Source organism: Scylla paramamosain, chromosome 22, assembly GCF_035594125.1.
Source record: "Scylla paramamosain isolate STU-SP2022 chromosome 22, ASM3559412v1, whole genome shotgun sequence".
Taxonomy (NCBI): Eukaryota; Metazoa; Arthropoda; class Malacostraca; order Decapoda; family Portunidae; genus Scylla; species Scylla paramamosain.
In genome coordinates this window covers 20,408,806-20,430,892 of record NC_087172.1, presented here as the reverse complement: position 1 = coordinate 20,430,892, position 22,087 = coordinate 20,408,806, and the positions used below count along the sequence as shown (strand labels likewise).

The 22,087-nt window shown below is 41.9% G+C and overlaps 2 protein-coding genes and 1 long non-coding RNA gene across 4 annotated transcripts in view; 1 reads left to right on the top strand and 2 right to left on the bottom strand.

Annotated features, from left to right (window-relative positions):
- Window positions 1–10,086, bottom strand: part of LOC135111758 (exportin-1-like) — a 30,431-nt gene extending 20,345 nt beyond the window's left edge. Inside the window, exon 1 of the mRNA XM_064025461.1 lies at window positions 10,033–10,086. Coding sequence (XP_063881531.1) covers window positions 10,033–10,071 — 39 coding nt within the window. The 5' untranslated portion in view covers window positions 10,072–10,086. The remainder of the gene's footprint in view (window positions 1–10,032) is intronic.
- Window positions 8,571–19,412, top strand: LOC135111761 (uncharacterized). The gene is made up of 2 exons (XR_010273900.1): window positions 8,571–9,131; window positions 18,079–19,412. It is a non-coding gene; the product is annotated as an uncharacterized LOC135111761 (long non-coding RNA).
- LOC135111759 (histone-lysine N-methyltransferase Suv4-20-like) lies at window positions 10,859–21,757 on the bottom strand. Of its 2 annotated transcripts, XM_064025464.1 has the most exons (8): window positions 21,576–21,757; window positions 20,466–20,865; window positions 18,115–18,291; window positions 16,943–17,105; window positions 16,273–16,391; window positions 15,609–15,795; window positions 15,326–15,462; window positions 10,859–15,147 (listed from the first exon to the last, which is right to left on the bottom strand). In XM_064025464.1, coding segments are annotated over exons 2-8 (2,772 nt in total). In that variant the 5' UTR covers window positions 20,468–20,865; window positions 21,576–21,757; the 3' UTR covers window positions 10,859–13,160. The 2 variants fall into 2 exon arrangements, with proteins under 2 accessions (XP_063881534.1, XP_063881536.1); XM_064025466.1 differs by lacking the exons at window positions 20,466–20,865; window positions 21,576–21,757 and having other exon boundaries at window positions 18,115–18,272.
- Between the last annotated feature and the right edge of the window lie 330 nt (window positions 21,758–22,087).

Sequence of the window (22,087 nt, the reverse complement as noted above, 5' to 3'; positions counted from 1 at the left end):
AGCGCGTTGCATCACCCTGCTTTTCATTTTTTTTGTAATGCACATTGTTTCGTTAATTAAATGAACATTTCAAATGAGGATGACGAAATAGTTATAGAGGAATTTCCACCTAAAGAGTTACACCAATGGAGCAGGCAGCCGAGAATCAAGCAACAAGGACCGGTGGAGGTTACCCATCAGGCCCAGAAAGGCGTGGCTGTGCTCACAAGTGTGATCCATAAAATATCGACTTAGGGGAAGGCTTCAACATCACTCGATAAAACCCGGAAAATAGCCCTAGTCGTCCCTAAAACCCGTGAGCAGAGCAGAAAACGTGATATAGATATGACGTCACCCGGCTGACGTAAAGTGGGTGGAGTCACTCGGAGGTGTTGCTCCGAGATTTTCTACAATGTTCCGCGGCGTGGCGTGCAGGAAAGAAACCTTTACTTCCTGGTCTTCCCAGACAGGATTATGGCATAAATGTACTCTGGCTAGGTTTAAGTCATGGAGTCCATGTCATTGGCCACAATGACTGGTTCTTCACTGGGAAAGAATACATAGAAAAGAGTAGCTTGCAACTGTCGGGACTGAGCGGCGAGGAAAATGTTGCAATAAAACACTGGAATATGACTCCATCCGGCGCATGCCTCACCTGTTTATCCAGAAAAAGGGAGGCTATGGGTTATGAGTGATTGAATCAAGTTCATTCGTATTAAAAGACCCAAGATGAAGATCCAAAGCTACTACCCTTGCCAATAATTTATGCACCTGTTAGACGGGATACTGAATATTTTTATACTGCGCACGTCTATTGCCCAGCTACTTCCCTCCCTTCTCTGTCTTCTCTCTTTCAGCCCCCCCCCCTTCCCTCTACGCCTTCTCCCATGGTATTGCTCTCTGCAGTTCCTGTCTCTTACATACTCTGGGATCCTTTCATCGGAAACTGAGGACGTGGCGGGATGACGTCGTTCTGAGTGCTTCCCACTACGGAGTTTTTTCCTTATGTTGTAAACACTTTCAGTAAGCCGGGGTAGTCTACACCGTACATCAGTCATATGTTGAAAAGATATTTTAAAACAATAATATAATATACATATAACTTTCTACGTGTTATTTCTTTTATAGGAGAAAAGATAGACTCTGGAATAGACATTAACAGTCCTGTCGATGGTGTACTGTTATTGTGAATGCTGATCAGACACATGCTCACACCCACGTGGACACCCTGCATCACAGGAATACATGATGGCGATGTCTTCGGGCCTATATGAGTAAGGGAAGGAGAAAAGAAAGTACCGCCGCGTAGAATAACGTTGACCCCTGCCTCGCCTACCGTCAGTGTCTGTCTGTGTGCATGATGCCAGAACCCGACCGGATGGAGTTACCTCGTATATATAGCAATGCCGTGAATATTGATGCTGAGTCAGCATTGACAGTATACTGCTTCAGGTGTATGTGACGTACCCATACAAAGAAAAAAATAAATAAATGATCAAAATCTCCTTGGGAAAGTCCGGCGGGATGAAAGTGTGTTATGTAAGGGGTTGGCAGGGCTGGTGAGGGTGTGGCGCTCTGTCTCCTCGTTTGTGTGTGTGTGGTGTGTGTGTGTGTGTGTGTGTGTGTAACCAAGAGTCGAATACAGTGAATAATTATTCATATATGATCTCCTGTTGACTATAAGCAGTCTAATCAATCATGAGACACTATGCATTATACTCTATGCTGAAGATAAGTTCAGGATCCATGTTCACAGCACCAAGACTGCCTTTTGTTTATGCAACTTGCAACTGATGCACCCCTTTCAGTTCCCGCCGCCGCTGCTTCGCTCCCCGCCTCCTCTCTCCCTTTCTATTTTGCACCTCCCCTCCCTTGTCGAGCGAGGCCACTTCCACCCTTTGTCCTCTCTGAGTTTACACACTTCCTCGTGATCCATTCCTCCGCGGCCCATTTCCGAGGAGCTGCAGCTTTGTGCGAAGACGGCATGCCCGAGCCTTTCTCTGAAGTTCTCTTCTTGCCCTCCCACGTTCGGCATACATAACCCACGCCGCCTACTACGCACTTAGCCGCTTTGACATGCGTATGATGCTCTTCACACACTCATCATGCTGAGACAACTTTCACAGTGCTTTCCTTAATTGGGATTAGATATGACAAGGCAAAATGATAGCTTTTAATTAGTGAAGAGGCCCTGAAGTCGGTTTCCGCAATACGTATGAACTTCATATTAATATCAGTCACACCAAAGGTAGCAGTGATTGGGCTCACATGTCACCACAAGTTTCAGTAACATCAGCTAGGAGGAACCAGCCATAATAATTATCAATAACGTCATCATAATAAGAATAATGATAACTATCAACACAACAACGACGAGAAATTAATTCAGTACTGAAATACAAGAACAAAGACCTAATCACTGACTTTCACTTTCCCAGATCACATCTCGAAAACCGACATACGTATATGACACAATAATGAATATAAACAGTAATGCACATAATGTCGGACCTCACAATTTTCCTGCTGAAACACACACACACACACACTCTCACATTTATAGACAGATGTAAATACAGACAGAACGGTGCAGAATTAACATATATTTCAATTTAATGGCCTTAGGTACTATAACTTCCCAACTGTAATATCACACTCTACAATACGCAACAAAAAAGAAAGTTTAAGACAATAATGTTTGTGGACTTGCTGAGAATACACAATACAACATAATTCTGTTGCCAGTATTGAATTTGAAATGAGAGTGAACGTTATATTACATTATCATATCTATACTACTACATCCAGCTCCTGACGGTCTGGGGGAAATTGAAAGATGTGAAGTTTTATCTATTTGTTAATACGCACGCCCGTCCCTTTTGACCCGTTACTGTGCTTGCAAGGGGAGTCACACAAAGGAAGTCTCTCTCTCTCTCTCTCTCTCTCTCTCTCTCTCTCTGGAAAGGTGAATCACGTGACACAGCGCTGAGTATACTTTCCCTGACCCACCCACAGTCCCCCCGTAAACTGACTGGCAAGAGAGAGAAGGGAAGGGAGGGGAGATGAGATTAGGTTCCTCTTACACCTCGCTGCGCGCTCCGCTCCTCTTTTCCCACTATCTCTTTTTCCTCCTGTTTTCTTTTCCACTTCCCCGCTTTCCCCGTGTTTTTCCATTTGTTGCTTGGTTTCTACATGGGTTAACTTCATCTCAAAATCAGTGGGAACTTGCTAACTTGCTAAAGAATTGTCACGTGTCTGTCGTCACCCTGACAATCTTATCGTGGTGACATTATGCTTACTGATAGACAGGTTTCCTTATTAGGCTTGATATATATTATCATAGTTACTAAGTTTACAGATTCTTCAGTTGTGGCTGGGTTTATTAAGCATTATATTTAAACGTTATTGAAAGGGATAAGTGTATGTATACTAACTATTGACAACGATGGAAAAAAAAAAAAGACGGGTGCTAATCAAATTCAATAAAACGATCACTGTCATCTGTCTAGCAAACCTCTTTCTTGCCATGATGAAAGAAGAAATCTAGGTAATTAGCTGACACGATGAAGAGACACAAAATTATTAAACAATTGAATGAATCGGACTAGAATTTCAGCTTCTGCGGTGAGAGCTGGGAAATGGAAGACGAGATGAAAGTATAGGAGAGGAGGTGGGAGTTGGTAGGTAAGAAATGGAAAGTGGGGGTGAAGGAGGAAAGTTACTGTAAGTTAAGAAGGAAGTTGGACCGTTAATTAAGAACGGGGGTTGGAGGTAAGAAAAAGGAGACTGAATTCATGAAGGATGTTGTGAATTGTGATAATTATTAAGACTCATATTATTCTTCCTTCACCCATCTTTTCTATAAATATAGATAGAAGAGGAAGAAGGTTGGTGTTAAGAAGACGGAGGTGGAGTTAAGGATAGGAAGATTGAAGTTAAGGAAAATGAGGTTCGTGCTAAGAAGAGGAGGTTAGAGTTGAGAGGAAGGAAAGTAGGAGTTACGGGAAAAGGAGACAGGAATTAGTTGTGTGATCCACTCACACACCCGACTAACGGAATGCAGTTTTACTAGTATAGGTGAGATTTCTTTCCGTTTATACGATTCTCTCTCTCTCTCTCTCTCTCTCTCTCTCTCTCTCTCTCTCTCTCTCTCTCTCTCTCTCCCCCCCCCCTGTTCGTTATCGTTCAATCGGAAATTCCCGGCCTTTTTCTGCCATTCTACGTGCTGTTATTTCCTGTGGAGGGCGGCCGTTGAAGGGAGGCCCAGGGTTTGCACAGCTGAGGCAGACGTATGCTGTGACCGGCCCTCCAGCTTCCAGCCTCCATGCCTCTCAAAGTTCTCATCTCACGCAGAATTTACCATGTTTTTGATAGTTTATACGGGATTTGTTGTACTACACTCCTTGATATGTAGTAATATTTATCACACGAGTATGAATGTTGAGATGAAATACTGGATTTGGTCTTTGTGTGAAGAAAGGAAATCTAAATACGAACGTACAGATATACATTTTACATCCCTTTACTTTTTTTCCTTCCTTCTTTGTTTATTTGTTTATTTATATATTTCGTATTCATTCATTATTTTATTTATTTATTTTTCTATGATATAGTCAAAGAACGAATGCGTAGACTCCATACACAAGGATATTGTTTGTAGGAAGGTTCCCACATAGCTATCTCATATCAAAATACTGACCACATGGCATGAAACGTATGGTTTCAACAAACTGACAATGGCACCAGTGGCATTATTTTGAAATATTTCTGCGCCGCACCCCCTACTGCTTTCAAAAGGCTCTAATCTGGTTGAAGTTACACGGGTTTTCCAAGTTTTTTTTTTTTTTTTTTTGTTCATGGTTTTAGTGAGAGATTGACAAGATATCTACATTATTAACAGAAAAAAAACCTTGAAAACCTTTGAAAACATTCGTGGTGAGAAGGCAAAGCGCTTCAGAATATAGTTCTAAGTCATGCTGAGTCAGAAGTGTGCTCGTAGTTGTGTGGGAACTGCGATAACCTCACACACCTCTGTAGTATGTTGCGAAATGAAGATATTAAGAAAAAAACATAAGAAAATAAAGGAAGCTTCAGGAAACCGCCAGGCCTACACGTAGAAGTTCGTATAATGTTATAAAACATACCTTCCTATATCTGCCGATCACCCTCATCCATAACTTCGTCTGGTCGTCTTTTAACATCCTATTACCGAATCTATTTCATTCATCAATCACTCAAGTTGAGAGAAAAAAAAATAGATAACACACACACACACACACACACACACACACACACACACACACACACAGAAGCACGTACACACGCGCGCGCGCGCGACTCTTCCTCACCGGCATCACATAAGGTAATGGAGGATGATCGACTGTTTGATTAAAGCGTCACAACACAGAGGTCACAGGGTCCCGCAGACAGACAGCAGGTGCGCATAAATGGCCTACACTCGCTCGCTAATATTGATCTTCCTGCACGTGGTAACCGCCTGTGCTCAGTGCCACTTCTGCACCTCTTCACGCTCATGAAGAGGATACAGCAAGAGATTATACGAAGAGAGACAAGAAAAAAGAGTCGAAACAAGGCAACATATTAGCTTAAAATGTTATATATGTGTGCCAAAAACATTACAAGTTTCAAAAGGAAGAAGAAGAAGAAGAAAAAGAAGAAGAAGAAGAAGAAGAAGAAGAAGAAGAAGAAGAAGAAGAAGAAGAAGAAGAAGAAGAAGAAGAAACATTCCAAACAAGGCAACATAAAGGAATACATTATTTACAAAAAAAAAGTCTTGAGTGTTTGCCAATAAAAAAAAACATTACTAGTTTCAAACAACAACAACAACAACAACAATAATAATAATAACAACAACAAAGAAGAAAGAAAAGAGGGGCATAAAGAAAGAACACAAGCTTGACTCACTCCTGTAAAGATTTAATTAGGTAAGAACACACTTCAATCTGGAGGCTAACTTCTTTCTCATCCTTGCCGTCCCTGAACCAAGGCCCTGAACACTCCCAGGTACGATTTTACGCCCATTCCCTGCTCAGCTTTCACTCCCCAAGGCTCAGAGGCTCATTTCATCAAGCACACTCCGGAAGAACCCAACTATTTAGAATGTCATAGGTGCGATTAGTATTCCTTTCAGCCTGTGAGCAGAAGGGAATGAGCTTTACTTGACAATCTGACTCAGGCTCGTATTCTGAAACACTTTGTCCTTTCATCACAACGATTTTCAAAGTGACAGGGGTTTATATATATATATATATATATATATATATATATATATATATATATATATATATATATATATATATATATATATATATATATATATATATATATATATATATATATATATATATATATATATATATATATATTTTTTTTTTTTTTTTTTTTTTTTTTTTTTTTACGGTTCTAGCAACAGATAAACAAGATTTCTACATTATTAAGTAACAGGATAAACACTCTTAAGAACATTGAAAATGATCTCTGTGGCCTTTGAAAACAGTCATGTAAGAGAGCAAAACATTTTAGAATACGGGTCTATGCAGAAGTCATCTGCATGTGAATTACTAACGTTGCCTTCCCTTGTCATTCACTCAAGTACAAAATCTTAGGGCAGCATAAATGTCAGAACACTGCTAAAGGTTTCCAGCTGAATTTCTTACCTAGTAGTTACCATTATGTTTTATCACCAATATATGTATGTAATTTTAAGATCCATCACTTCTGTTTATTTTTCCAGCTTTCAGGCTTAATGCGAACAGTATATCATATAATATTTTCATTCTTATTTCGTAACACACACACACACACACACACACACACGCACGCGCTGTCGCAACAACGGGCTAGTCACGTAAAATATTGCAGTGTTTCTCCTTATTTTCTTTTCTGCATTGCTCAACATAGCATCCTCGCTAGCTCACAAATGTAATTCTATAGGGCGGTGCTGACTACCGCCTCTTCTCAGCCCAGGAAAGAATAGAACGTACAGTAACGAGAGAGAGAGAGAGAGAGAGAGAGAGAGAGAGAGAGAGAGAGAGAGAGAGAGAGACGACGTATGAAACGCAGCTCGGCGCCTCAACTGGCTCTCCTCATCTGAGTCATATAGAAGCATGATGCAATCAAAACAAACAATACCGTACGAAGCATGGCGCAAAAAAAAATACACTCGCCCTGAAACTCTCATGTTTTTTATACTATGCCTTCATAAACTAGGAAAAAAATCATAGCAATGGCAGTTCGTCTGACGTAGAGGTGGTATTCTAAGTAACTTAGGACTTGACACTAGTTTTCCTTGTAATTCTCTCTCTCTCTCTCTCTCTCTCTCATATCGGTAGCTAACTGTGCTCCAGAGAGTTCTGTTAATGATCATCTATAACTGCCATCCCTTCCCATTTCCTCTGGTGCAGAAGTCCGTGCTATTTACAATGTAGATGTAAAGCCACATTCCTACCTCTTGGTTTAGACATAAGGCTCCTCTGTGTCCTTTAGAAATTCAAATGCCGCAGAGAGAGAGAGAGAGAGAGAGAGAGAGAGAGAGAGAGAGAGAGAGAGAGAGAGAGAGAGAGAGAGAGAGAGAGAGAGAGAATTTTAGGTTAATGAATAATGTTAGAAAAAAGTATAGTTAAAAAGTTGTCATTTAGCTGGTCGGGAATAATGAACCATATTAATTCGTAAACATTTAATCGTTTTATTTCTTGCTGCAATGAAAGTCACAACAGTTTTCAAAGACGTTATTATGATGCTTCTAGTGAATGTTTTATAACGATTTTGCATCATCGAGTGAAAGAAAAACACTCACGAAAATCCGACTAATTATCTGTAGTCTGAAAATATTTCTTATGAGAGAATAAAACTTGGTGTACAAGTCAGTGAAAGATTCCGTTTATAAGACATAACTGCTCTGGGGCGGTATGAACAAGACAGTTGAGTATCTGTTCACTAGACTTATCAATAAAGGAGAATGAAGGATGTAATCAGTTTTCCGACGAAGGTAATTGTAACTTTGACCTTATCAGAACGATTTGGTCATTTTGATACTGATAAGAGTCTGCGCAATGTGATTGTGGTACACTAGGGAGAAAGGTAAGGATCTTGTCCGCTGCAGACTAGTTGAACTTTAAGGTACGCGCGGAAAAATGGTCATAGAGCACACGGGTAGGGTCAGTGATACTGTTTCAGAACCACCTCCCCTCTACCCTCCTCGTAGTTTACGTTATGCAACCCGATCTCCACATCGTAGCCTTTGTCTGTTCTAAGGGCATTTATTTGTTTATTTATTTATTTATACTACATAATGGGGAGAATTGTAAGCGAAACGAGAACGGAGTTGAATTGTTTGGGGTTTCAACGTTCATGTATGTATCGAGGAAAACTGGGACGTCAATTTCCATGCATGTTTATAAGTAAATAAATTGTCATATGTTTGGTTTACCGAGGAAAGAATTGATCCAGTAAATTGAGAGGGTTACACCAAATTACTCGTTTGTCTAATCTTGTTGGTCTCTGATTCTGTGTTGAATAAGATAACCTTACCTCAGGATTATGCTCAGTGACAACCATGCTACCACACTTCACCTTTTCGAGCTTTCCCGACGGCTTATTGACTGATACAAGAGATGACCATCTGGTTGAGACGCGCGCCGATTACTTCGGATCGAAATCTCTCCCGAGGCGCGTTGATTTTTGGTGAGATCGCTAACTAGTGAACGAGAATCCCTCATCTGAATCGAAATTGAGGCTACATTCTGCGAACGGAAATAAACTGACTGCCGTTGAACCCAGGCCAGGTTTAGTTGATTATAGGCGTGGTCTTTGCGGGTTGACCTTTGCCAAGGTTGGAAGGGTCAAACCCCTGCCCCACCATAGGGTGTGGGCTGCTGTACCGCACTCAGGGAATGCGCCTGCACCCAGGAAATATTTCCCGCTCTACCATGGCAGAATTAAACATATGAATGAAGATTTTAAAATAAGTACAAAAATACAAATTATGACTCAGCATATAACAGACCAGCTATTATTGTGTCATGCTCGTTCGCCGTAACAATTTTAGGTACATGCTTTTCTCATGACGCAGCCAGTCCTCTTCTTAACGGCAGCAGTATCAGCGCTCTGGACCTGGAGACAACAACACAAGGGTGAGTGAGACACAACATATATGACCCTGCCACTGTAAGGTTGGTTAGCGGGGGAGTTGGACCGCGTGGGGGCGACGCTCACACAGGCAGCTCCAGACAAGGGACGGCTGGCTGTCGGCTGGCTGGTGGTGGTGATGGTGGCGACATGCCTCCCTCCACCAACCAGTTCTATCTGCTTCCGTTCTGCTGTAACCCCGGCACACCCACTCTTAAGTATGTTTCTGGTCAAATATCATGAACCTGTCCGGATGTGATAACTGCTTGTCTGATCGTGTGCTCCAGACATGCAGAATACAATATCGCGCCGCTGCCGTAGTGAAGGTCAGCCACCTCGTCCTACACACTCCGCGCCAACGCGGAAACGCCGTGACATTTACTGCGTCTTCCGATTTGTCAAGGTGCATCTGTCATGTAAAGGTTCAGGAGTTTCCCAGATGCATGCTGTATAATTGTAAGAACGTTATCAAACAAACATGAAATTCTAATTTTGTGTCCATTGAAGCACAAATAATCAAACTTTATTAGACAGGATAATAAAGTCAGGTAATTTGAAATTTGCAGTCAACATGAAATGTCCATTTATATCTACTTGTGTGTGTGTGTGTGTGTTTTAATGAATCCTAAACGTGACTTTCACGCCGCGCATAAAGTATATAAACTTCGTAATGTATTCCACTGAACTAGGAAAACATTTATAGGAATCCGGGAAATTCTGGGGATTCGTGTAATAATTCATTTTTCCGCTAGCTGACAAATAAATGTATGAGAAGTGGCTGACAGAAAATACATGCATGAAGTGAAATAGCGTTAGGTTTACAAATAACATTCTCAAGTTCATGAAACAATAAGGAGTGAAGGAAGGAAAGGCCGGCAGTCGAATAACGGAATTATCAGTGCTTACCTCTCTAATGGCCCATGGAGCACCCGCCACCACTTGCATCCCTCACTCCCCTTATCCCGCGTTGACCAATCCACCAGAGCAAACAGGAAATCCTCTCCTTTCCCGCTACCTCAAAGGACTCTTTGTTTTGCCATAATCCTCTGCAATACTAGAGGTAGTTGCTTAATCGCTACATAGAGACCGAGTCACCATTCAAGCGAATCAGATGTGAGCATGGCTGTAGTAGTAGTAGTAGTGACGTCGATAGTACTACTACTACTACTACTACTACTCAGTTCAAATTGCGCGGTTCGGATCTCTCATACATGAAAACAGATCCCAAACGGCTAGAAGGAAATTCAAATGAAACTCAAGGCCAACAGGACATTGAGGACAGAATGAGGCAACGTGAGAGAAGGGAATAGATCAGCAGCCAACTAATGGGTGGCTACGTGTGCCTTTTGTTTCATAGTTCCTAGTGCTTAATCCTCACTACTAAATATAAGCCTTAACTTTATAAACAAAACAAATGCGAACGGTGTCTCGTATGTAAATTATTTTTCCGAGGAGCGGGAGGAAAAGGGAGAGGAGACAGGCTGTACTCTCCTCTCAACCTTGAGCCCCACCTATACGCGTGCACTCAGTTGAACGCGGCTGGGCGGGTAACCAGCAAGCAGTGCAACACAAAGACGTACTGACAGATAAGGCAGAATATTGTACATATCTCAATCTCACGTGGGATGTCTTGGCTCCTTAGCCTCAAGGATAAAAGGAGCCGCTATTTCACAACACCCAAGCAGCCCAAATGCAACACCCTAAGTAGATGACACAAGAGAAAAGTCATATATTTTGGCTTCTACAACTTTTATTAACATCGCCGTTAAGGAGCTACCAGTGACATGGTACTCAAAACATCAATACACAGTATTGACAAGTCTTCCAAAAAATCATGTCAAGACAGATAAAGAGTGGAATGGTGACGATGAAGTGTAATACAAAGAGGCCTGTCAACTCATAGCCATGTACAGCATGGTCTTGTTTCTGCAGCTATGCAACTGTACTAGCTTCTGCACGCAGCACGTGTGCCAAAACTGCTTTCTAGTTTCATACCAATTTCATAACAAAATGGCTAATCGAAGAACAATAAAATACAAAACTGTCACATTTGACATATTTTTAACTTCTGATTGAACTATGGAGAACTTGAAACAAATAAATAAAATTAAATAAATAGAATTATAACAATAACCACAATAACCTCTGGGGCTTATGGCTATGGTAACAGCCGGAAAACAATATACTGTTGGCTAATGAATACAGTAACAGCCGTAATGCATCCTTGTTGTGCTGCCATGACTGGTTAAAGGTTAAAGCTGATCCTTTCCAATCCAATCAGACCCAGAAGGTACTGCAAACTCTTGGTGTGTGTTCATGAGTCACATGCGTAGGAATAAATTCCCTTTTTATGAGAGTCACGTGTGTAGGAATACATTCCCTTTTTATATCACAATAGGCTAACATGAGTTTTTAGATGTGGCCTAATCACAGGGGCCAATCATAACATACTGTAAAATAGATTGATGACATCTTGTCACCCCTTACAAACAATGTCTGTGCATGTACTGAGAGAGAGAGAGAGAGAGAGAGAGAGAGAGAGAGAGAGAGAGAGAGAGAGAGAGAGAGAGAGAGAGAGAGAGAGAGAGAGAGAGAGAGAGAGAGAGAGAGAGAGAGAGAGAGAGAGAGAGAGAGAGAGAGAGAGAAATCCTATTGACCTTCTGGGCTGAAAATAATTGTGGCTCATCAAATTTTCTGCAGATGAAATGCACTTCAAGATACATGAGGGCTGTTACTACATGCATCACATTAACATACAATACCCATATTGAAATTAAATGATCACCAATACCTTTCTCTAACCCAAGTGTACCAATACCTCTGCATCACCTGAGACCACATACACTTTCCCTCACCTGTGACCAATTACATTTATATAAAGCTGAAAAAACAAGACATGTACCATAGCTATGCAAATGGTTTGTATTGCAGCAACTGCTTTACACTCTACATCATACATTGTATTAGTATTAATCTTTTCGTCAAAATAAAAATTTAAGCAAAAATAAAACTCTGTAATAAAGCACCCCCAGATCTAAGCAAGTGGCTTAACTTTTGTTGTGCAGTCTTCTAGGTGTACATATATCAAAATAAAACATTACCCTTCCATCTGTACTCTGCTGCTGAATAGGTGCTTTCCGTTCATCACCAATACCTTTTTAAGCTAAAACTTTACTCTCATTGACTCTAAAATATGAAAAATTCATCTAAAATTCTTCCTGTAATTTCCATTATCATACTGACTAAAATCGTAAAAGAAAATTCTTTGGGGATAAAAAGGGTAGGATGAGTGCACTTAACACATCTAGTCCCACGACCCGAGTAAAAATAAGTAAAAGTAAGATTCAGAACAAATCTAGCAATAAAAAATTAAGAAAATATAAATAAAACTTACTGTATTCCATGAAGCACAGTACCTATTTCATTATACAATGCAATGGGTCAACTGTGCCATGGTGTCCTTCAAAAGGCGTACAATGCAGCCCAGTGCTTGGCCAAACACTGTCCCAGGCTGTGATGGAGTGGAGCAGATGAGGGTCTGGCTTGAGATATATTACATGTCAATGAAATGGCAATGGCGGAGTCCCATGTTATCAATGGTGGCTGTGGGAGGGGAGGGAGGAGGGTCTTCTACTACAAATAGTTTAATGTACTTATTGGTTTGAAAACTGAAAGACTTGCTTGAAAAACTGTTTACAGAAACATGTGGCGGTATGTTTGTGGAAGGGAGGTGAGATAGGGAGGCAGGTGGTGGTGGCGGTGGTGATGGTAGCTGGGTTGTCCAAAGGGTATGTATGGGATGTGGTGCAGGGTAGTGAAGTGACGATGAATGTACTGAAGTGTAGTGTGGTGTGGTGTGGTGTGGAGTGGAGTGGAGTGATGTGGTGTGGTGTGGAGAACAGTACTCTGTCGTCAGTAAATGTCTGGCAGTGTGTTACAGTGTTGGTGTTTGGTGTGGTGTGGCTTGTCAGGGTGAGATGGCAGGGTGTTGGCATGGTAGTGGTATGACATATTGGTGTGTCAGCAGTGGTTTCTCACTTCCTGTCCAGATGGGTGCCAGGGATGGTGATGGTATGGGTTTCGTTGCCCAGGATAAGCCGCAGTCGCTTCATAGTTGGCCTCGGGGTGGAGGTGGCAGCAGCAGTGGCAGCAGCAGATGATCCATCTCCATCAGTGCTTTCACTCTCAGAGGAGTCAGAACGGCGACGGTGCTCTCGGTGGTGCTTCTTACGGTGGCGGCGGTGGTGATGGTTGTGGTTGTGGTGGCTGTGATGGTGCTCCTCATAGTCCTGGGTGGTGATGCCCTCCACAGTTAGCACCTCGTACTCTGGCTCGTAGGTCATTCCGCCTCCTCCGCCAGAGTCCGAGAGATGTGACCCGACTTCTATGACCTCATCTAAAACAGGTGAACGTTTCATCCGTAGCCTCAGCTTGACCCCACACCGCCCACCACTCTTCTCTGGAGTAATCATTCCAGTAGAGGGGGAGGAAGGGGTGTAGCCTGCCAGGGGGTGTGGTGGAGACTCACACTGTGGGGCACTCCTACCCCACCGCCCTGCCGCTAGCTTGCTCACCCGAAGGGACCCTGGGGAGGTCGAATCATCCTCCTCCTCAAACTCGTACACATCCTTGGTTGGTGACAGATTAGTAGCCTCAAGGCTGGTTGGGCTGGACTGGCATTCCACTGTTGCTGTCACTACTACACTGTCTTTTAAAGCTGTCTGTTTGCACTTGGAATGCCTGGCTTTCTTGCTGTGAGGCATCAAGCTATTGTCTAACGCCTTTTTATCACTAATAGACTGCTGAGGTAATTGAGAACTTGGCAGTGACTGTTCGACTGACGACGAAGACGACAACTTGTCCGTGGAGTTGTTGTTGTTATTGGTAATTATATTTCTAGAACAATTACTTCCTACACTAAGATAACCTAAACTAGAATTATCACATTTTTCACCAGGAGGCCTCCGCAGCCTGCGCAGAGGGGGTCGTCCAGCACACTGAAGGCCAGGGCTGGTGGTGCCATGGCCTTGGTGTGGCACTGCTACTGCTGCTGTTGCTGCTTCCCCCAACACATCTACCTGCATGCAACCTGTCAGCTTCACACGGCTGAGATCCACAAAGCAGTTTGAGCTTGGTGCCGCCTCTCTAACCACTGTTTCCCTTGCTACTACTGCTGGGGCCTCCCTTCCACCACTCTCCTCTGCATCACTCCCTGAGACCCTGGCTGGCTCCTCTGCCCCTGCCACTGTCTCCCCATCCTCCCTTCCCACCACTTCCGTAAAAAACTCTCCATCACCCTTCACACCAGAACGGTTATGGTGGCCTCGAAGGATGCGCGTGTTGCCCACATCCCTCATGGCTGTGGCTAGTTGGCGGCGGCTCCTCAACTTGATTCCTTTGGGGTCAAGACAGTTGTCGTTCTGCTCGACCTTGTTGGTGGCCACATCCCCAATGCTTCCCTCCTTAACTGCACTTCCAAGGGCCACCACACAACTTCTGGTTTGTGGCCGACCCTTGGCTGAGGTTGTTTTGCCAAATTTTTCCCCTCCATGTGCTTTCACAGGTTCATCACAGTCTCCATTTGAAATGTCAATGTTTTCCTGAGCACTGTCCGCGCTTGTTCTCCTGTTCTTGGCTTTGGGATAGAGGCCGTTCAGGTGGGTGAGGTCCTCTGGCCCAGAACGCTTTACATGTGGCTGTGGCCCACCACCACCACCACTCTCTGAGCTTGCATCAGATTTTTCAGAGTCCCGGGACCCTCCTCTAGTCCTCAACTCACGTCGCACCACTTCACCATTCACTTTGGCGGACATGTTATTCATTTTCAACTTGTTATCACTACCATCCACTTTCAGACTCACAGCCGCTTCACTCTTGCCCTTACCCATACCCTGTTCTGTTTTCTGTTGATTGCGTAACCTCTGGCGGCTTATCCTCAACCTCAGATCAGTCTCCCTCAGACGGTAGCCCTTCTCAGCATCGTCTCTGTTCTTCTTGTTGGCAAAGGCACCCATTCCTCGCCTGCAAGGAGTCAATGTTATTAATGGTTACTTACTTTCTTAAAAGACAGAAACAGCAGAGAAAACAAAAAATGCACCAGAAACTGTCTAATAAGAAAAAAATTATTTATAAAAATCTTACTGGGAAAAATTTACATTTTGTCAAGGTAGTCCTAACAAGATAATTATAAGATATCAACCTTTCACAGGTGACACATTCACAGTAAGAATTATTGTCTCCAAAGAAATCTTCGCCATAGAAACAGGTGATCTCTTCCCCTTCTTCAATATCTCTCAGGACCTTCACACAAGCAGTTCCACGTCCAGTGGCAGTTAACTGTGGGAATAGAACAGATCATGTTTAATATATTCTTATTATTTTACTCTGATGTTTCCTTTCAATGAATTGCTTTGTCTTCCAAACTAGCATTAATATCTCCAAAAGCTTAGGCTACATATGCTTTAGCAAGACTATTCACACACCTTGCAGTTGGCACGGCAGTCATGGTTGATGAATGCTGCAGGTCCTAGCCATAGCTGGGCACAATTTTTCCTGCAGGAATACATCACTGAAAAGTCATTCTTGCCTGGGTGCAGCAGTTGGGTCTCTTCCTCTTCACTGAGTTCAGCAATGCAGCCAACTAGGAATCCAATTTGCTCATTCTTGTACCTGGAAATGATATGTTCCACTTTCACTGGCAACTTCCACAAAGCTAATTCATTCCCACAATTCATTTCACTTTCTCCACTATGCAAGGAGCATGATGGCAGTATTCTCCCAACCCTGCCATGAGTGTGCGGCAAGCCCACGTATCCTACCACATGGAGTATAATACAAACATAGGAAAAATAAGAACTGGAAATTAATGAAAACTAAAGAATATAAGAATTGGAAATTATAAAAACTGCTGAACAAGCAATGAAAATTGGATCTCATTATGTATAACCTCTATGATATGCCTTCCTTGCACACCACACACCACATAATAGCATCAATTGTATACACCTCATGTATTTCTGGAGCAGGGTTTTCTGCCATCTCAAGACACAAAACAATCACCTACAGTACACTTCAGTGACACCTACAAGGGTAAGGACATACTCTCCTCCCAGCTACTAGATTCCATTGCAGAGACAGCATACATACCACTTCTTGGTGGCACAGATCTTGGCCCCCACGCAACCTTCCATGGAATATCGGTAACATGCCTTTACAACAAAGCCACTGTCCTTGTCAAAGACCCGCAGATAGCGAATCACATGTTCCTGTAAGATGAAACTAGGTGTCAGGTAACACATAAAATCCAATTGCCTTTCTTAAGTCTCACATTCCTATGCTAGCATCACATCTGTAGCAATCATGTCTGTATTCAGAAATCTTGTTAATCTGTCACTAGAACAATAAAAACATCCTTAAAAACCCGTGTAACTTCAACTAGAGCCTTCTGAAAGTAGTCAAGGTGCAGACAGAAATGTTTCAGAATAAAGTCCTCAGTCATAGCATAGTGTACATGGAAGCAGAATCTATTAAGAAAATCAAGCTTAACCCTTTCACTGCAATATGCAACAATACACACCAATAAAAGCACTGTATAAAATCTTCACTAAAATCATTATGTAAAGGAGAGGGATTAAAAGGATAGATTTTCCAATATATTGCTAATAATTTTTTTTTTTTTTTTAAGGCAGCTGTACAACAAAAGAAATGTCCCAGTATGGTTTATCATTAAGGAACCATGTCAAATAGCAGTGAAAGTGTTAAGAGAACACCACTTATTTGGTCAATATCTAGCTACATGCATGACTCTCTCTCTCACCTTGAATGTGGCCTGCAGTGTTTTGTTCTTGGTGATGAAGAAGGTCCAGGGCATCCAATCCCCAGAGACTAGCTGCTTGAAGGCCTTCTCATAGTCTTGGTGCTGTATGAAGTCCTCAATTATGCCCAGCAGGTGGTCCTTGTTGCCCCGAAGAGGCCGGTACCTGATGAGATAAGTTGTCTCAGTTGTTTACAAATGTTGAGGCAAATATACTTAAGACACAACCACTGACCAACAAAATTACATCGCACTCATTTATTCTATATTCTCAATATACCATTTTTTGAAGTTTTAGAAATCCAATTGATCTTAAAAATCTTACCAGACGACTGCAGCACTTACAGAAGCTCCTCTTGTCCTAATACAAAGTGTTTTCTAGAGATATCCTAGCTTACTATATAAACATTAAGAGGAAATAAATCCTCTAGGATATCTATGTTGAAAAGTACTCATGAAATATAATAATCTAACCGGATCACCTAAAGATCCGCCACCCCACAGGGATCACCTGAAGATCCGCCACCCCAGATTGTCTCACCTGAAGATCCGCCACCCCAGATTGTCTCACCTGAAGATCCGCCACCCCAGACTCTCTCACTTGGTTAGGTTAGGTTAGCCTAACCTAACCTAACCTAACAACATGAACGCATTAAAAAACTGAATGGATATAAAAAATACAGAAAAAAGTTTACTTCATTAAAAGTATGGGATCACCTGAAGATCCGCCACCCCAGATTGTCTCGCCTGAAGATCTGCCACCCTGAGTGCGGCTGGGGTGGCGGATCTTCAGGTGATCCATCTAACCAGTTAAAATCCTCTTTCTGGCAGCTGGGTCTCAGTGCACTATGTTTTTCTATTTATTTTTATTTATTTATTTTTAAATCTGTTTCCCCTAATATCAGGGCTAAGACAGTGCCTCTTAATGAAGGAATTTGGTTTTGGCATTTGAGAACTATCAACCTTGAGTAACCAGGACTTCAACTTGTGTGCCTTGGCCCCCAGGTATGCATGGTATCACTGTACTATGGCAGCCCCCTTAGTGCACTTATCACTCTTAATGAACATACCTAACAACCTCCTCCTTGATGTAATTATCGATGACTCCCAAGTTTACCATCACCATTCATTCTGTTTAGGTCTCATCCCAGTGTGCTGGGCTTCCCAGCACTCACCTGATGTTCATCTTGTGGGTGACAAAGCCCAGGTACTGGTCCAGGACAAGGGAGGTGGCCAGATCATCATAGTCTGAGAGTTCCCGGGGTGTCATGCCACAGCCGGTGCTGGCCACCCCACCACCACGTACCAGCCGTCCACCCTGAGCCACCACCATCCTGCCGGCCCACCCACACCTAAAATGAACACAGGCCATTAGTGAGCTTGCTTGTCTGCATCATACATGTCAATCTTGTGTTTAAAGATAGAAAAGTCACGAGATTTTTACACTGTTATATAATTTTTGATGGATTGTTAAAGAAGTAATTCTAGTTGCTCAAGCTCAACTACAAACAGAACACATGCAAGACTTAAAGCTATGTAAATGCAGTTGTTTGATGAGACAAACACCACCGATGCCAAGTAAATAATACAATGTTTGGTAAGATGACTGCTGAAAACATCATGCTGCACTTACTAAGATAAACACCACTGATGCCATATAACTACTCCTGTGTTTGGTGAGATGAACACCACCAATGCCACATAAATAATTCAGTATTTGGAGAGATGAACACCACCAATGCCATGTAAATAATTCAGTGTTTGGCAAGATGAATAACAATGCCATAAATACTCCTGTGTTTGGTCAGACAAACACCACTGATGTTGTGACTATTTCAGCATTTCTATCATGAGACAAACACCATTAATGGCACACAAATGCTCCTGTGTTTGGTGAAACGAACATCAATGACAGCACACAAATGCCCCAGTGTTTGGTGAAACGAGCATCAATGACAGCACACAAATGCTCCAGTGTTTGGTGAAACGAACATCAATGACTTCACACAAATGCTCCAGTGTTTGGTGAAACGAACATCAATGACTTCACACAAATGCTCCAGTGTTTGGTGAAACGAACATCAATGACTTCACACAAATGTTCCAGTGTTTGGTGAAACGAACATCAATGACTTCACACAAATGCTACTGTGCTTTGCAGGATGAATATCACCAACACCATACTGACTTTCTAGCACCTGTACAAATATTCATAATGATGAGAAAAAACAAAGTTTAATTTCTACAAGTACTCAACCCTCTCACAACTCCATCTTAATATTCCCAAGTGTTTCGCCATTCATCTTACAGTTGATGGCAATATATTACTGTGTGTCCCTTTGTTACGACAAACTGTTTAAAAACAAAAGGAGCATCAAGATACCTCAAAAACCAAATTGGCTAATTCTCCAAGGTGTTCATCAGTTTCTTTTCTTTCTGGAGGGTTCTCAGCAATCTACTTTTCATTCTTTTTCTTCCCTTGATCAGCCTCTCTGATGTGTAAAAATAAATAAATAAATAAATAAATAAATAAATAAATAAATAAATAAATATAAAAGCCACAAATCATATTATGGATGTGCACAGAACTATTTTTTTACCAGAATTAGTAGGATGTGGTTCAATAAAGATGTCAAGTTTTTTTTTTAACCTTATGCTGACTTATCACTGGCAAGTAGAGGATGAATGGAATCTAAGAGTTCCCCCCCAAAGTCATACACACCACCACCTATATAGGAAATGTGGTCTTGTCCTAAAATCTATGCCTGCCTACTTCCACCACATCACACTTTCACGATGACATGTGACAAACAAGTGATGACAGCAAAACACCTAAAAGATTTGCTAATGTTCTGACTTCCCTACTTCTCCATCTCCTAATGTGTTTTTCTATCTACATTATGCCTTTTATTATCTCCTGTTCTTGTCAGATTCCTTCCAGCCTTCCTTTGCAATGGTGTGCCCATCTCTCCCATCACCTCCATGTCATCTTCCACACTAACCACACAGTTTCAAACATTCTATGGTCCTTGGCAATAACCAAATGCTACCTTCCACACTTCCTCTACCACAACACTTTATCTACATACTTTTGTTACCTTTGCACACCTATCCTTCTTTGTTACCACTTTATTTTGATAGCTGCTGGTTTCATATGGTCTGTGTTTCTCAGTAGTCATCAAATGTTACCATGCAATGTTGGTACCACTTCCTCTACCACTGCACCTTGTCTACACACTCCCATTACCTCTTTTGCTACTGCTGTTCACTTTGATTACTTAGTTTCGAATGCTACATACTTCACTGCAGTCACCAAATGTTACCTAACAATGTGTGTACCACTTCCTCACCTCAGCACTTTGTCTACACCCTTCTACTACCTCTCCTCACCTGCCCTCTTTTCTTACTATTGTTGTTTACTCCTATAGCCGTTATCCGATCCTGGCCATCATGTTTACTTTTCATCTGTATCTTTTTCTCTCTTTGTTCTAACTGTTTGGTGGATGCTGTATGTTACCATGCTTACATCAGTTAATTTTCAAGTATGGAACACTTCTCCATTGTTGATGTCTCTGTCTATATCCAGCTTTCATTGTTCATTTCACTGGTTTTTATTTATTTATTTTTTTCATCAGTCGCCGAGTTTTATTAATCACAGTAATGGCAGTTTCCTTTTATAATGTTCATTGTTTTCTCCTCAACTTATGTTCAGCTTTCATTATATAATTCATTCACTATTTCTTTTCATAAATATATCTTATTTTTCTTCATCACATTATCATAGTTTCCTTTAACACAGTCACTACACAAGCTTCAGTAGATCCAGCAGTAGTTATAATAGCAGGTTAGGTCAGGGCAGTCTCTGAAAATGTTCTCTTTTGTTCTTTCCCTCACTCATGTTATGCGCGTTCTAACATCTGTGGAGACTAAAATACAAACATTATCATGGTCAGGCAGTTTGTTTGGACTCACTTTGCCCTCCGTCTGGATAACATATCGTCACGTTTCATTGTTATCAATTCCGTCTCATTTCCGTATAAAAAAAAAAATCCACGGCCTTTATCTTATTCCTATATTTATCTTAATTGCCCAATTTTCCATTACCTCCTTCCTTTATCATACTCGAGTTGATGTTTTATCAAATATGTTTGTCTACCTTGTGTATTAAAAAAAAAAAAATCACGTTTCACTCAGTCAAAATTTCAGGTTTCATTTTACCAACTTTCCTTTCCTTCTTTTATCACAATTACGGATTTCATTTTATCCAATCACATGTACAAGTTAATTTTTCCACATTTCCAGATCACAATTCTGTTATCAAATTTGCATGTCTTCTTTCCTTTCACACCGTCCTTCCTTCACTTCCCATCTACGTTTTCTCTATCAGCTGATTCCCTCCGTCTGTTCCCCTTCCTCCCCCTCCACCCCTCCTCCCACCACCTTCTTCATCCCTTCGATGACCACTAATTCAAAACACAGCCCGGTGCCCCACGTGGTATGGAAAGGCACTCCCCCTCCGGTCCTGTCAAAACCCCAGCAAAGGCCAAGGCCGCCCCGGGGATCAACAAACCAGCCGATTTTTGTCCCCCGCCCCGAAACTTTCCCAGCTCGCCGAAGCAAGTTTGGTGTATCTTACCACTTCTCCCGCGTCCTCTTCGTCTATAAGTGACTCTCGCGGCGAGATTAGTTCCCCGTCCATACAGTTACACCGCCATGTTGTCTGTAAGTTGAGTATTGCTCCAGAATTGAGTGTTTCCTTCACCCTGGTAAGTGACTCTGCAGGAGCATCATGGCTGACTACAGGGTGTGTCAGGCGTGCCAACACTCACCACATTTTAAAGGTTCTTCTCACACCAACTCACCACAGCTACCCATAACCATACGGAATTGTGCCTGTTAGAATATTTATTCTCATTACGACATGAAGATACACTTTTAGCCTTGTCTCTATAGTGAAATAGAAAGGGTTTCAAAAATTCACCTGTTTTGTCTCTAACACCTGGTTGCAGGTGCATTGGTGACTCAGGTAAGAAAACTGACTATGGAAATGCATTGGTTTAGTCATGATGAACACAAATAGGGTTGTTAAAGAGGATTTACACAAGTAACAATTTGTAAAGATCATTTTAGGTTCAGGAATGAAGGCTC